Source organism: Geotrypetes seraphini, chromosome 4 (assembly GCF_902459505.1).
Source record: "Geotrypetes seraphini chromosome 4, aGeoSer1.1, whole genome shotgun sequence".
NCBI classification, from domain to species: domain Eukaryota; kingdom Metazoa; phylum Chordata; class Amphibia; order Gymnophiona; family Dermophiidae; genus Geotrypetes; species Geotrypetes seraphini.
Window position 1 is genome coordinate 166,972,939 of NC_047087.1, and position 15,143 is coordinate 166,988,081.

Below are 15,143 nucleotides of genomic sequence, written 5' to 3' on the forward strand. Positions count from 1 at the left end.
GGATTAGGTGCTGGATGCCCTTTATGATCTCATTCGAGTTCTTAGTATATTTTCTGCTGGTGCAGAGTCTGCGCACCAGACTCTTTGGCTCCTTCTTTGAACTGGGGACACTGCCTCAAGGGTCACCTTAAGTGGATGTCCTTTTCAAGAGCCAGCTTCTCGTTGGTACAGGTTTGGATGACCTCTACACAGGTGTTGTTGAGTGCCACACTAAGTTTCTCCGTGTAAACAAGTTTTGCCGGACGTCGAAGGGGGGGGGGGGGAGTTGTAGTGCTCTTTGTTCCTTCCGCAGATTTCAGGGATCCACAGGTTTTCCTCCCAGAGACATTCCCAGGGCTACGCCCGCGTTACAACAGTGTCGATTCCAGGTGGCCTCAGGTTCCTGTGCAGTGGATGCACCTAAAAATCCCTGATTACGCCAGGGGTCAGACATGGCTTCCTCATCTCAGATGCTGAATTCTCCATTTTATCGGAAGTGAACTCAACTTTCATCAGTTAGTCCTCCTTTGCCTGCCTCCGGCTTTGTTTCTGGACTCTGGCAAGTTGACTGGAACCGAATCCAGGGTCCACAATAATCTGCAATGCCTCTTAGACATCAGGACCAGAAAATTGGATAGAGGATGTGCGCTAGATTGGATTTTAGCAAAGCCTTTTACAGTGTTCCACACAGAAGCCTAATAAATAAACTGAGTGCCCTCAGGATGGGTCCCAAAGTGACGGGCTGGATCAAGAACTGGTTGAGTGGAAGGCCTTTTCTAGTTAATTATTTCTACACTAATTAATAATAATTCTTTTATCTCTAATCTTTCACTGAAACATCTAGCCTTTTCCCTCTCCTTATGTATTTTCCCTACTTGTTTTTCTATCTTAAAACATATTGTAACTTTTACCCATGCCTTTCCTCATGTTTTTGTTTTGTCAATAGTATGTTCAGTTTTATTTAATGTATTATTCCCCTTTTTATTGTAATTTTAGTATTATGTAAATCGCTTAGAATGTGGATTAAGCGATTAATCAAATTTTTAATAAACTTGAAACTTGAAACAGAGGGTAGTGATCAATGGAGATCGCTCTGAGGAAAAGGGATGTTATCAGTAGTGTGCCTCAAGGTTCTGTTCTTGGGCCTGTTTTTTTTAACGTTTTTATAAATGATATTGCTAAAGGGTTGTCGGGCAAGATTTGCATCTTTGCAGATGATACCAAAATCTGCAATAGAGTAGACATGCCGGATGGTGTGAATAACATGAAGAAAGACCTGGAGAAGCTTGAAGCTTGGTCTAAAATTTGGCAGCTAAAATTTAATGCTAAAAAATGCAAGGTCATAAATTTGAGCTGCAAAAACACTAGGGAACGGTACAGTTTAGGGGGTGAAGAACTTATGTGCACGACAGAAGAGCGAGACTTGGGTGTGATTGTATGTGGCCAAACAGGTTGAAAAGGTGATGGTGAAAGCTATAAGAATGCTAGGGTGCATAGGGTATAGCAAGTAGGAAAAATGAGGTATTGATGCCCCTGTATAAGACTCTGGTAAGACCTCATTTAGAATATTGTGTACAATTCTGAAGACCACACCTTCAAAAAGATATAAAAAGGATGGAGTTGGTCCAGAGGAAGGCTACTAAAATGGTGGGTGGTCTTCGTGATAAGGCGTATGGAGACAGACTCAGTGGCGTACCTAGGGTATGTGGCACCCGGGGCCCATCATTTTTTGACACACACCCCCCCCCCCCATGTAAAAAAATATTTTTTGTAATGACCATGAAACGGAATAAATGGTCAGAATAGAAACAGGCAGTGAAAATTTTCTTATATTCCAAACATAACATAACATAAATTATGTCTGAATTGTCATGACATCAGAAGTACATATGGAGTAGTTGCAGGTGATGCTTGGGACAGTTCTGATTGTGTTAGTTCGGTTTTATGTGTTTTTTGAATAGAAGGGTTTTTATTTCTTTTTGAAGGTTTTGCAGTATGTGGTCGATGTCAATTGGTTGTAGGGTTGGGGGTCGAGTGTTGCAGCTCGAATGGCTAGGAGGTTGTCGAACAGTTTTTTTCCTTTGACGTTTTTGGTTGGAGGGTGTGTGAATGGTGCATGAGTTCTCCTATGTCTGTTTGAAGTGGATTGAATTATTTAGCTGAAGAAATTAGTTACCCCCTCATCCCACACACATTAATTCTCTTCCATTTTTGTTCCCATTATAAAAAACACTGATAAGTTCCCAGAAAAAAAATACATTAAAATAAGAAGTGAAAACAAAGGCCCCTACAGATGAGAACATAACATAAGAATAGCCTAACTGGGTCAGACCAATGGTCCATCATGCCCAGTAGCCCATTCTCATGGTAGCCAATCCAGGATACTAATACCTGGTCAAAACCCAAAGAGTAGCAACATTCCATGCTACCGATCCAGGGCAAGCAGACACTTCCCCCATGTCTTAATAACAGATTATGGACTTTTCCTCCAGGAATTTGTCCAAATCTTTCTTAAAACCAGCTACACTATCTGCTTTTACCATAACTTCTGGCCACTTCATTTTTAAGTTTAGATCTTTCCTTTCAAACAGAGACCTTGCTAGATGTCAAATACAGCACAAGGTAACTTCACATGGACTTAGCTGTGCAGGAAATGTGAATCTCCTCATACACCCACCATATAGTGCAAAAATGTGCAAAGGTCTGTTTTTTTCTTTCGATCACTACATAGCCTAATGCCACACAAGCAGCGCTGTTACAAACATATTCTGTAGGTCAATGCTAAGGATAACAAAGTTTCCTTCCTTGGACCAGAAGGAGATACTGATAAACCACTGGAAGAGATCCCAACACAACACCCAATGACCCACTCAGTGTGTGAACCAGTTGAGTGGAGTGGACTAACTGGGGGGTGGAAATGGGCCCGGAGTTTGCTCAGCAGAATTTCCCAGACCACCTCTTCCTCTCAACACATTGACACGCTGCCACCACCACCACTAGAAACACCTCACTGGGTAGGCCAGCTATGCTATAAACTTTATAAAACACATTATTATATTTTCTTATAAAGCACATATTTTAACTGAACTTTCTGACATCCTCAGCCTTTCCATTCACAAAAATAGAAAGAAGAAAAGTTCCCATTTTCTGCTGTTTCATGTCCCCGGCCTATACAATATTTTTTTTCTGCAGACCCTTCAAAAGTCTGACCAAATCCTCGTTTCACTTGCATTATAAAGTACTGAGGATGCCATCTCTCCCCAATCCCAGGTCCTAAAGTCTAAGACAGTAGCGCAAACTAATGCTGCCAGATTCAGGAAAAAAAATTTCGATTCGATTCAGCCTATTGAATTGGTTTTTCAATTCAATTTTCCTGCCCAGTTGGGTGATTTTTTTCAAAACTCCTGGTGGGTTTTATAGCTTTTTCACCCCCTTTGGCTTCTCCTAACCACACTGGCGCTGTGGTGTAAATAAAATAAAGAAACAAAAAGGACTTTTCCTCTCTCTGTTAAATCCTAGCTCACGTTTGCAGTCCAACACCAGCTCTGTCAGGATATACATTTCAAATCTGACATATTATAATCACAAAACAGAAAATAAAATTAATTTTTCTACCTTTTGTTGTCTGGTTATATTTCAAATCTTGTTGGTCCAAGGCTCTGGTTTTCTTCTGATAACTTGCTTGCCAGGGTCTCCTTCTTTCTTCTTTCTGCGTGCTAACCATCCATCTGCCAACTCTGTCCTCCCTTTCCATTTCCCTTCCCTCCCCAGGAAGTCTGGTATCTTTCCTTTTTTTCATCTCCCTCCACAGATCCACCTTTCTTAACTACCCTTTCATCCGGCATCTCTCCCTCCTTCCCCACCACCCCAGAGTCCACCATCTCTCCCTTTCTTTTCCCAATTACCCTCCTATCCAGTATCTCTATCCCTCCTCCACACCATCCCTTGTGTCCAATTTCTCTCCCTTTCAGTTCCTTCCCTCCCTAAATCCCATGGTCCATCATTTCTCTCCCTCTCCTCTATTTTCAGACCCATTATTTCTTCATCCCCCCCCCCCAAAGTTTGGCATATGCACGTCTCTTTGAACACCCCCTTCCCTCTGTGTACTTCTAAACCAGGGTCCCCCCAAAGGCCTGTCCCCCCTTAAAGGTCTGCCTGTCCCCCCTTGAAGGCCTGCACCCCCCTTGAAGGCATGTCCCACCCCCTTGTAGGCCTGTCCCCCCCCTTGAAGGCTTGTCCCTCCCCCTTGTAGGCCTGTCCCCCCACCTTGAAGACCTGCCTGCCTGTCCCCCCCTTGAAGGCCTGTCCTCCCCTTGAAGGTCTGCACCCCCCCCGAAGGCCTGCACCCCCCTGAAGGCCTGTCCCCCCTTGAAGGCCTGTCCTCCCCCTTGTAGGCCTGTCCCCCCCTTGAAGGCCTGCACCCCCCCTTGAAGGCCTGCACCCCCCCCTGAAGGCCTGCACCCCCCTGAAGGCCTGTCCCACCCCCTTGTAGGCCTGCCCACCCCCTTGAAGGCCTGTCCCTCCCCCTTGTAGGCCTGTCCCCCCACCTTGAAGACCTGCCTGCCTGTCCCCCCCTTGAAGGCCTGTCCCCCCCTTGAAGGCCTGCACCCCCCTGAAGGCCTGTCCCCCCCTTGAAGGCCTGTCCCACCCCCTTGTAGGCCTGTCCCCCCCCTTGTAGGCCTGTCCCCCCCTTGAAGGCCTGCCTGCCTGTCCCCCCCTTGAAGGCCTGTCCCCCCCTTGAAGGCCTGCACCCCCCCCTGAAGGCCTGCACCCCCCCTGAAGGCCTGTCCCACCCCCTTGTAGGCCTGCCCACCCCCTTGTAGGCCTGTCCCCCCTTGTAGACCTGTCCCCCCTTGAAGGCCTGCCTGCCCCCCCTTGAAGGCCTGTCCCTCCCCCTTGAAGGTCTGCACACACCCCCCGAAGGCCTGTCCCCCCCCTTGAAGGCCTGCCTGCCTGTCACCCCCCTCCCCCTTGAATGCCTGCCTGCCTGCCCACCCGCCCCACCCCGAAGGACCGCTCGCCCCCCTGGCCTCCCCGCACCACCTATGAAGCAGCACTACCTATGCTCCCGGTCTTGCCGTTCAGTCCCCACCACCACCACCACCACCACCACCACCCCCGTCAGAGGAGGGGCGGGACCGCGGCGCAGGAAGCAGCGCTCAAGCAGCTTAGGGATAGCTGACCTCGCGATCCTGCTGCTTCACAGGTGGTGCAGGAAGGTCAGTGGGGCGAGCGGTCCTTCGGGGGTGTGGGGGGACTGAACGGCAAGGCCGGGAACACCCCTTCAGGGCTGGCACCCGGGGCGGACCGCCCCTCCCGCCCCCTCCCCTTGGTACGCCACTGGACAGACTTAAAGATTTCAATCTGTAAACTTTGGAGGAAAGTCAGGAGAGGGGATTTATGATAGAGACATTTAAATACCTACATGATGTAATTGCACATGAGTCGAAAGGAAGCTCTGGAATGAGAGGGCATAGGATGAAGTTAAGAGGTGATAGGCTCCGGAGTAATCTAAGGAAATACATTTTTACAAAAACGGTGGTAGGCTCGGGAGTAATCTAAGAATTACTTTTTTTACAGAAAGGGTGGTAGAGTTGTGGAACAGTCTCCCGATAAAGTTGGTGGAGACAGAGACAGTGTCTGATTTCAAGGCACCTGGGATCTCTTAGAGAGAGGAAGAGATAATGGGTACTGTGGATGGGCAGACTGGATGGGCCATTTGGCCTTTATCTGCCATTATGTTTCTATGTATTATACATGCCCAAAGGAGAATGCCTTTTTATATAAAGTACTAGAGGGGCCAGAGATTTTGTTAATCAAAGACCAGGTAAATGCCTCATCTTCTATTCAGCTATAGCAAATGGAAGATAAAAAGTAAATCTACTACTGTCTTAGCTCCCGCAAATTTCATCCCAATGGATAGAAATGTAGTTATCCTACAGTCAAGTATTATAGTTATTCTTTGAAGGTGATTAGTCATGTGGGTATTTCCATTATTTCTGCTGGCAGAACTCTCCTATCGCCCCCATTGACTTCAGTGGTTTGGATTATCTTTGTCTTTTCAAGCTCATGTTCAGACAGAGCTAGAATTCAATTCATGTTTCCCAGCATCTTCAAGCCAACCCCTAGATTGAAAATTTTTCAAACAAGTACCCTTGAGCTCCAAGCAGCAGCGATTTTGAAATGGACATCTTATTGTTAAACATTAACTAGGCAACATATGTAATAAATACAGGTCACTGCAACTGTGTATAGACCGAGGCATTCTTTGAATGATCTGTTATATTTCAGTCTAATATAAACTGGCTCCTTGATGTGATGAAACTGAATGAAAATGAACAATGATACTTTATAAGAACATAAGAGTTGTCGCTGCTGAGTCAGACCAGTGGTCCATCATGCTCAGCAGTCCGCTCACGCGGCGGCCCTTTTGGTCAAAGACCAGCGCCCTAAGACTAGCCCTACCAGCGTATGTCCTTCTTCAGTAGGAACTTGTCTAACTTAAAATGTTGGATATGGCAGTAGAAGGTAGAAAAAATAATTTTATTTCTTTTTGATTACAATATGTCAGATTTGAAATATGTATCCTGCCAGAGCTAGTGTTAGTGAGCTTGAGATAGGACCTAAAAGAGAGAGGAAAAGACTTGTTTGTTTTGTTTACACCACTGCATTGATATGGGGTTTGAGAGGGAAAGGGGTAGAAAGGCTACAAAATAAACCCAGAGAACGTTTGAAAAAACGCCCAATTGGGCAGGAAAATCAAATCAAAAAATCGATTCAATAGGCCAAATTGAATCAAAAATTTTTCCCTGAATCGGGCAACGCTACCAAGAACTACTTCCTTTTTGTGTCTCCATCTGCTGGTTGATGGGCATAACCCACAAGTCCCTAAACTGATCTTTTGTGACTAAAAAAAAGAAAATTAACTGGTAAGGCATTATTTTTCCCTTCCTTTCTTCAGGGACTGTTAATGCTGCATCTTTAGCATCCCAGCTGGCCTGGGAAATTGATGACCTGTCTGGAAGTCAAACACATATCTTGCAGGCTGAGTTGGGCTTACATTGTGATGTATTGCTCTCCACCTCGTAGATCTCCTTTATATTTAAAAGAAAAGGGAAAACGTAAACCTAAGGGAGTACCTGTAGCATTTCAGGTTTCAGTTTTGGAATACTAGGGGAATTACAAGTCAGGATTGAAATTTATTGGAAGAGCTGTTTGGGGGATGGAGGGATAGCATTAGAATTTTAAGGGATGCTTCAGGTAAGGATTAAGATTAACTGTCAGAGCTCTATATGGATCTAGGATTGCAATAGCAGGGCACTGCAGGTTAGAACTGAAATACATTGGAAAGCTGTATTTGGGTCTTGTTACTAAAAAGGAGAGGCCTACTTCAAGTTGAGAGTGAAGTACTGTATTTAGACCAGTTCGGTTGCCATTCACTCAATCTGTGCTTTATTCCTAAGCATTTTTTTAGCTACTTGTGTCAGCCTGTGTTTGCTTGCTACAAAAGCAGCATTCAGAACCCTGAAGAAGAGGAAATCCCAATCATTATAGAACAAGGATATCTACTAGCCATACTCAAAGTCCAAATGTACCATGTTCCAGAGACCAAGAAGCATATATAAATATATTAAAATTATTTTATGTATACAGCTTGGTCCTTTTATTGTATTATTTTTCTCAAGTACTTTAGCAAGAATGTGAGCCTTTGGGACAGTCAGGGAACTCTAAGTACTTTCTCTTCATCTTAATTAATCTTACTTATTGCATTTCTTCTGTTTCTACTGTAAACCGCTTAGAACCTCACGGTACAGCGGTATATAAGAAATAAAATTATTATTATTAACATCTAGGTTTTAGTTATAATATATTTTTTGTATTTTGATTTTTATCTTTTTATTTAGGACTCCTGATGCATGCTCTTTAACTGAAACACGGTCCTTGTCGGGTCTGGTTTCCACTGTACATGGTTGTCATCAATGTACATTTTACGAACTAGCAGTCAAATCTTGAATAGTCTTCCATTGTATGCACACCTACCTGGGGTAGTTTAGTTCTGCATCTGGGGGAAGGGATTCAAATGGGGGGAGATGACCTTGTTAATGTCATGGGGGTACTAAGTTTGTTTGTTTGCTGCTGCTGCTGCTACTACTGCTTCAGGAAAGTAGCAGCACAAGATGAAGAGTGATACCGGAGGGATGCTGGTGCCAACAATCGTCTATGCGGTGGGGCTGGATGGCTGCATGACCCCCTGCTAAAAGGTGTGCAATTGCACAGCTTAGAGGAAACATTATGGGAGATGTATTAAAAATGGGGAAATGTTTCTTGGCAGCATAAGTTTAGGCAGGCTATAATACACTTCCCCCTCCGTATTTGTGGGGGTTAGGGGCTGAGCCAGCCTGTTAATATTAAAAAAACCGCGAATAATATTTGGGCTGGTTCTGCCCCTAACCCCCGCTTTCCCCGGATATTTTAAGCCCTGAAAGCCCCCTGTAAGCCTTACCTGGTGGTCTAGCGGGTTTTCAGGCAGGAATAATCTTCCCTATGTATGATCTTCCCACACTCCTGCCCCGTGCAGATCGCTTACAGGAAATGACTGCCTTGAGCTCCCGTAGTCTCTCAAGCCATTTCCTGTGAGCAATCTGCATGGGGCAGGAGCGTGGGAAGATCATTCCTGCCCCGAAAACCCGCTAGACCACCAGGTAAGGTTTCAGGGGGGAGCTTGCAAGGCTTAAAATAGCCTGAAAAATGAAAATGCATTTTTTGGTTTAAAACCGTGAATAAGCGAATCCGTAGATACGGAATTCACGAATATGGAGCGGGAAGTGTAACTCCAAAGAACAGTAGAAAATTTCTGAGTAAAAAAAAAAGACAAATACTGACAATTACGGGTACGGTGTTGTGCTGGTATAGCAGGAATTATTGAATCTTTGTGATTTCTCTACTTCCTTATACATATTTTTTAAGGGTTTTTTTTTGGGGGGGTTGAATTTTTATTCCAAATTTGAAAGAAGTAGGAGCTTGTGAATGCAATGTTTTGGTAGAAAGCAGATGCCTTATATGTTTAAAGTAAATTGTTTCTAATGGTGCTGTTACAGGTTTACCTGGTGGGTTATTACTCTTCTTTCCGATACTCTCCTGGAGGGAAGCATGGAGCTTATAGAGAAAGGAGCCGTTCACCTCATGAAGGCACAGTAGAGTTCATCAGTATAGATCTTCATAGAGGAGCAGGTAAATCTCCTTACTCTCAAAGTGCAATCATATTGAACTAATATACTGCAGACAGTACAACAAATCACTGGGATGAAACTGTATGTTTCACTTTAATCTTTTTGGTATAAAATCTGCCATAAAATGGTATCCAACTTATTCATAGCAGTTAAACTAGCACTAGCACTTGCTTTGAAACAATCATCTACATTTCCTTTGATAGTGATACTGCGCACATAGGCATCAGAATAGGAAGGGGGCACAGGGACCATGGCCTCCCCTAAAATTCCCAGTGGCAGCGGTGCCAATGGTGTATCTACACAGGCAGCACTCTCCTGGGAGCGGAATCTTCCTGATGGCGAACATACCTGCTGCTCAGCTCTCTCTTCCGCGAACATCTCTTCCTCGACAGCTAACCCCCGGCTCCCCCCCCGTGCATCTACTTTCTTGCAAATGTTTCCGGGAGTAGGAACCGATTCTCAGTGCTGCCCTACTGCCAGCAACTTTTCTCTACTGCCCACCCCGCCCTTTCTGACAATTTCCTGTTTCCGCTGGGGCGGGCAATGGAGAGAAGTCGCAGGGCAGCGTTGAGAATCGTTTCCTCCGCCCAGCAATGTTTGTAAGAAATGTAAAGTAGTCGCGCAGGGGGAAGGTTCATGGCAGAGAGAGCCAACCAGTAGGTATGCTGGCCGGCAGGAAGATGCCACTTCCACCAGAGTGCTGCCAGATTTGGGAAGGGGTGGGAGGTAAAGAGGAAGCAATGTAGGAATTGTGTGGGAGGGACAGATGTTGGATTCAAATGAGGGAAGGAGGGAGAGATGCGACACTCAGGAATATGGTAAGGGGAGGAGGGAAAGATGTTAGAGTTGTGAGGGACAGGGAGAGATGGACGGGGCAGCAGAGGGGGTAGAAGGATCACAGGGAGAGGTGGCAGAGGGGGGTACAAGGGGTACAAAGATGGATTCGGAGGATGACAGAGGGAACAAGAGAGGGAGAGAAGGACATGGAGGAAGGCAGAGGGGGTCAGGGAGAGATGGTAGAAGGGGGTGAAAAGGAGGGAGATATAGATGTGGAGGGACAAAATGGAGAGAGGGAAAGATGGATTTGGTAGAGAGGGCAAAGTGTGGAAAGGGAAGGAGATTCAGGGGAGGGGGCAAAAGGGGGAGGAAAGATGGACTAAGGAAGAGCAGACGAAGAAGAGGAAAAATGGACATGGAAAGGCGGAGGGGATATGGACTGGGGGTCAGAAGAGGTTTAGGAGGAGAGATATCATACTTGGGAGGAGGGAGTGGAAGGGCAGAAAGGAGAGATGTTGGACTTGTGAGAGGGATAGAGAAAGAGAGGAAGGAAATGCTGGGTTACAAGGATGGAGTAAGCAACAAGGAGGTGAGATACTAGAAATGGTGGATCCATGTTGGAGAGTTGTCAAGGAGATGAATGAGTATACAAGGATAGTAATGTAATGGGAAGCAGATAAAAGGGAATAGGAGGATGATAAATGTGAAAGCTAGGGGTGAGAGAGAGGAGATAGAAAGTTGATTAGATAAAAAGTGAAAAGGAATAAAGCAATGTTCCCTCTAAGCTGCATGGCCACACACCTTTTGGTAGCAGGCCATGCAGCCAGCACATCGGGACCTCTGGCCATTCTCTGCTGCTGCTGAGGCTTTGTGAAGAAAGAAGTGTGGCTGGAAGGAAGGAGGAGGAGGCCTGCTTTGGATGTCTTCGAGCCAGCCAGAACACAGGTACACACCCTTGGGAGAGGGCATGAACTTCAAGGGAGAGAGGTGTGTTGGGTCACAGAAGGGAGGGGAAGGGCGCATTGAGACAAGGAAGGGAGTGTGAACTTGGGACAAAGGAAGGAGGGAGGGGACATCACCTTGAGACATAGGCGGGAGGGAAAGAGATGCTGAGGTGGCGGAGGGAATAGGAAGGGAGAATTGTTGAACATGGGTGTGAGAGGGAAAGAGTGTACATGGGAAAAGGAAGAAAGAGGAGAATTGTGCAAAGGGAGGGAGAGAATTGTTGGACATGGTGGTGGGAGAGGAGTGAGTTTCAAAGAAGTTGCTGCATTTACAGCTTTTGTGCATCTACTTTCAAAATCTGTTATCTGGGTTTTTTTTTTTTAATTTAGCACCTTCACGCCGGAGTGATCTGGAGACTTTGGGTTACTGCATGCTGAAATGGTTGTGTGGCTCCTTACCATGGAGTGAGGAGGTGATGCATGTCAATACTGTCATGAATCAGAAGGAAAGGTCAGTCCTCCATAAATTATTATTTTTCTAAAGAAAAGCATCTTTACTGTATTTGCATGTATATGTCTCATGTTGTTAATGAGCTCGTCTGCCCTTCTCTTCAGCCCTTTAAAGCCTCTTGTTCCTGCTCCAGCAGTATGGGTGAAGTGAGGACAAATCGTCCACCCTCACTACACAGGAACACTTCTTTGGTGGGAAGCCCCGCCCCCTCCAACATCAGAGTTCTTCTTCCCTCCTCTTCAGCCCTTTAAAGGGTGGTCCTTCAGATGGACCAAGCAGGACCAAGCCAGATACTATGTTCCAGCTCTCCCAAACACTACTCCAAACAACAGAACAAAAGATAACTCCACTAATTATTGGACTTATTACAATCACAATGTACTTTCCCATTCCAGTATTATAGGCCAGGGTAGATATGGAGACCTAGGGAAAAAAAATCCACATGAGTATAGCTAAAACTAGGACCAGCTGCCTTCAAAAAATCCCTACCACATCCACAAGTCCTCCAGCATGCACATTATCAACTGCCATGGTCAATACCAGATCTGTGAATAATAAAGATATTACTCTTAACAGATGCTATTACTGACAACAAGTGGGATATATTCCTGATTACAGAAGCATGGTTAAAAGATAATGATGGTGCTACCCTGGATATACTATGCCCCCCCCCCTTAGCTATCAAGCGCTGATCTCCTCCCACTCCAACAGGAAAGGCAGAGGAGTAGCTGCTGCTATTAAATCCACTGCAAACCCTTGACTTAGCGACTCTGTAGTTTTTCAAGCCCTAGAATGCCTTATCTTTTTAATAGGGCTTGACAAAAATTTCATCTTTATTCTTGAAGATCTACTGGCTATCATCAGTAAGCTGGTAGTATCCCACAATCAGTTAATAGTCTTAGGTGATTTTAATTTTCAAAGCTATCCTGCAGTCACCGGAACACCACAAGACTTTACAAGAATGCCAACAGACCTAGGCTTCTCCTTGATGATTAACTTTCCCACACTCCTCAGGTAACATATTAGACCTGGTTTTCACCCTGGATATCTCTCTGCATTTGATCTCCCGGTCAAAGTCAAGCCAATCATATATAAGGACAAAACCCGAGTTAAAACAATACTCAATCCCGATTCAGTCAACCCTGAATCCTTCTCCCTTAGCATTTCCAAATAAGAAAAGAACTGGAACCTATGAGAAACTTCCTAGAAGAGGCAGCCTCTGCATGACACAAAGGAATTACAAATGTTCTATGAAAAGCTGGCAAAAACAAAACAAATCAAAGCATCAATACAACAGAAATCTCCATGGTTCACCCAGAACCTTAGAATAAAAAAAAATGAAGAGAGGAAAGCAGAAAGAACATGATGCATATCGAGAAACCACAAAGAGAAAATCCTTTGGAAAACCCTACTAGAAGACTATAAATTACCTTGGAAGAAAACAAAAGCCTACTACACCAACCTACTACTAAAAGACCCAAATAGATCCAGAAGTTTCTGCACTAACAAAAAATTTCTTCATTGCGTCCCAAGGGAATGGTCAATCTTTACAAACAAAACTAGACAGTGAAGCCTTGTCCACCTTTTTCCATGAGAAAATACAAAAAATCCATTCTAACCTAGACTCGGCTGTCTACAAATTGTTCTTGCCGTTGCACCACTGGGCACTAGTTCAGGGGCAGATACCCTCAGTCACTTTAAAACAGTCTCTTATGCGGACCTGAACTAAACAGTAGACACTGCGCCCATCAGTCTCAACCTTAGACCCCTGCTCAGCAAATCTGCTGACATCAGTTAAAGAAGCCTTCTTTCATTCAATTCTTCCTCTAATCAATGAATCCCTAAAATCCAGAGAAGTACCTGCAACCTGGAAAATGGCCATGGTCTGACCTATCCTAAAGAAACCGAACACAGACTCCGATCAACCAAGCAATTTCAGACAAGTCTCAAATCTTCCATTTTTATCAAAGATTTTAGAAAGTTGTCCAACATCAACTGCAAGATTTTGTAGATTTTAGACCTCAGTGCTACCTTTGATATCATTGGCCACACTCTTCTCATGTCCAGACTAGCCAACATTAGAAACATAGAAACATAGAAAAAGACGGCAGAAAAGGGCTATAGCCCACCAAGTCTGCCCATTCCAAATACCCGCCCCCTGGTTTCACTCCCCTAGGGATCCCATGTGAATATCCCATCTTCTCTTAAAATCCGACAAGCTGTTGGCCTCAATCACCTGCAGTGGGAGTTTGTTCCAATGATCCACCACTCTTTCAGTGAAGAAGTATTTTCTGGAGTCGCTATGGAACTTCCCTCCCCTGATTTTCAGCGGATGCCCCCTGGTGGTCGAGGGTCCCATGAGGTAGAAGATATCTTCTTCCGACTCGATACGGCCCGTGATGTACTTAAACGTTTCAATCATATCACCCCTCTCTCTTCGTTCCTCAAGTGAGTATAGCCTCAGTTTATTCAGTCTTTCTTCATATGTGAGATCCTTGAGCCCCAAGACCATCCTAGTGGCCATTCGTTGAACCGACTCGATTCTCAGCACATCCTTCCGGTAGTGTGGTCTCCAGAATTGAACGCAATACTCCAAGTGAGGCCTCACCATGGACCTGTACAGCGGCATCATAACTTCAGGTCTCCTGCTGACAAAACCTCTACGGATACAACCCATCATTTGCCTTGCCCTGGAGGAAGCTTTCTCCACTTGATTTGCAACCTTCATGTCATCACTAATGATTACCCCTAGATCAAGTTCCGTCGTGGTCCTGGCCAAGGTCTCACTATTTAGTATGTAAGTTCTGTGCGGATTTCTCTTGCACCTCTTACCCAGGTGCATTACCTTACACTTTTTAGCATTGAAGCCTAGTTGCCATGTTGCCGACCACCGTTCAAGCAGTAGTAGATCTTGCGTCATATTATCAGGCAAAATGCTTTTACCTACTATGTTGCAAAGTTTCCTTGGGTCATATCTCTTATGAATAAGTTGAATAGAATCGGGCCCAAGACCGAGCCCTGTGGCACTCCACTGATCACGCCTGACGTTTTGGATGGGGTACCGTTTACCACCACCCTCTGAAGTCTACCACTCAGCCAATCCTCAACCCATGTAGTTAGAGTGTTCCCTAATCCTATTGATTTCAGTTTGTTCAATAACCTTCGGTGTGGGACGCTATCAAAAGCTTTACTGAAGTCCAAATACACCACATCCACTGACTCTCCGGCATCTAGCTGCCTAGTAACCCAGTCAAAAAAACTAATCAGGTTAGATTGGCAGGATCTGCCCTGGGTGAATCCGTGCTGGTGGGGATCACGTAGGTTTTCCTCGTCTAGGATTATGTCAAGATGTCGTTTGATCAGTGTTTCCATGAGCTTGCACACTATAGACATGAGACTCACTGGTCTGTAGTTTGCCATCTCTGTCCTGCAGCCCTTTTTGTGGAGTGGGATAACGTTGGCGGTTTTCCAGTCCAAGGGGACTCTTCCTGTGCGTAGGGAGAGATTGAAAAGAACAGATAATGGTTCTGCCAGGACTTCACTCAATTCTCTTAGCACTCTAGGTATGTGTTGCATGGAATTACATGGTTCTCCTTTTTAGAAAATAGATTGCAGAGTGTACTGTCATGTCACATCCCAAACCACTCAAAATGTCATACCCTAAGGTGCTTTATTATCGCCACTGCTCTTTAAGCCTGTGTA

At 45.1% G+C, this 15,143-nt stretch overlaps 1 protein-coding gene across 9 annotated transcripts in view; it reads left to right on the plus strand.

The window, feature by feature from the left end:
- Nucleotides 1-15,143, plus strand: part of VRK3 (VRK serine/threonine kinase 3) — a 255,863-nt gene that overhangs the window by 171,865 nt on the left and 68,855 nt on the right. For all 9 annotated transcript variants that reach the window (XR_004539198.1, XM_033941762.1, XM_033941768.1 and 6 more), the window contains exons 11-12: nucleotides 9,078-9,210; nucleotides 11,321-11,441. Coding sequence is in view for 8 of the 9 variants with exons in the window: in XM_033941762.1 (XP_033797653.1) it covers nucleotides 9,078-9,210; nucleotides 11,321-11,441 (254 nt within the window). In the remaining variant the exon portion in view is untranslated. The remainder of the gene's footprint in view (nucleotides 1-9,077; nucleotides 9,211-11,320; nucleotides 11,442-15,143) is intronic.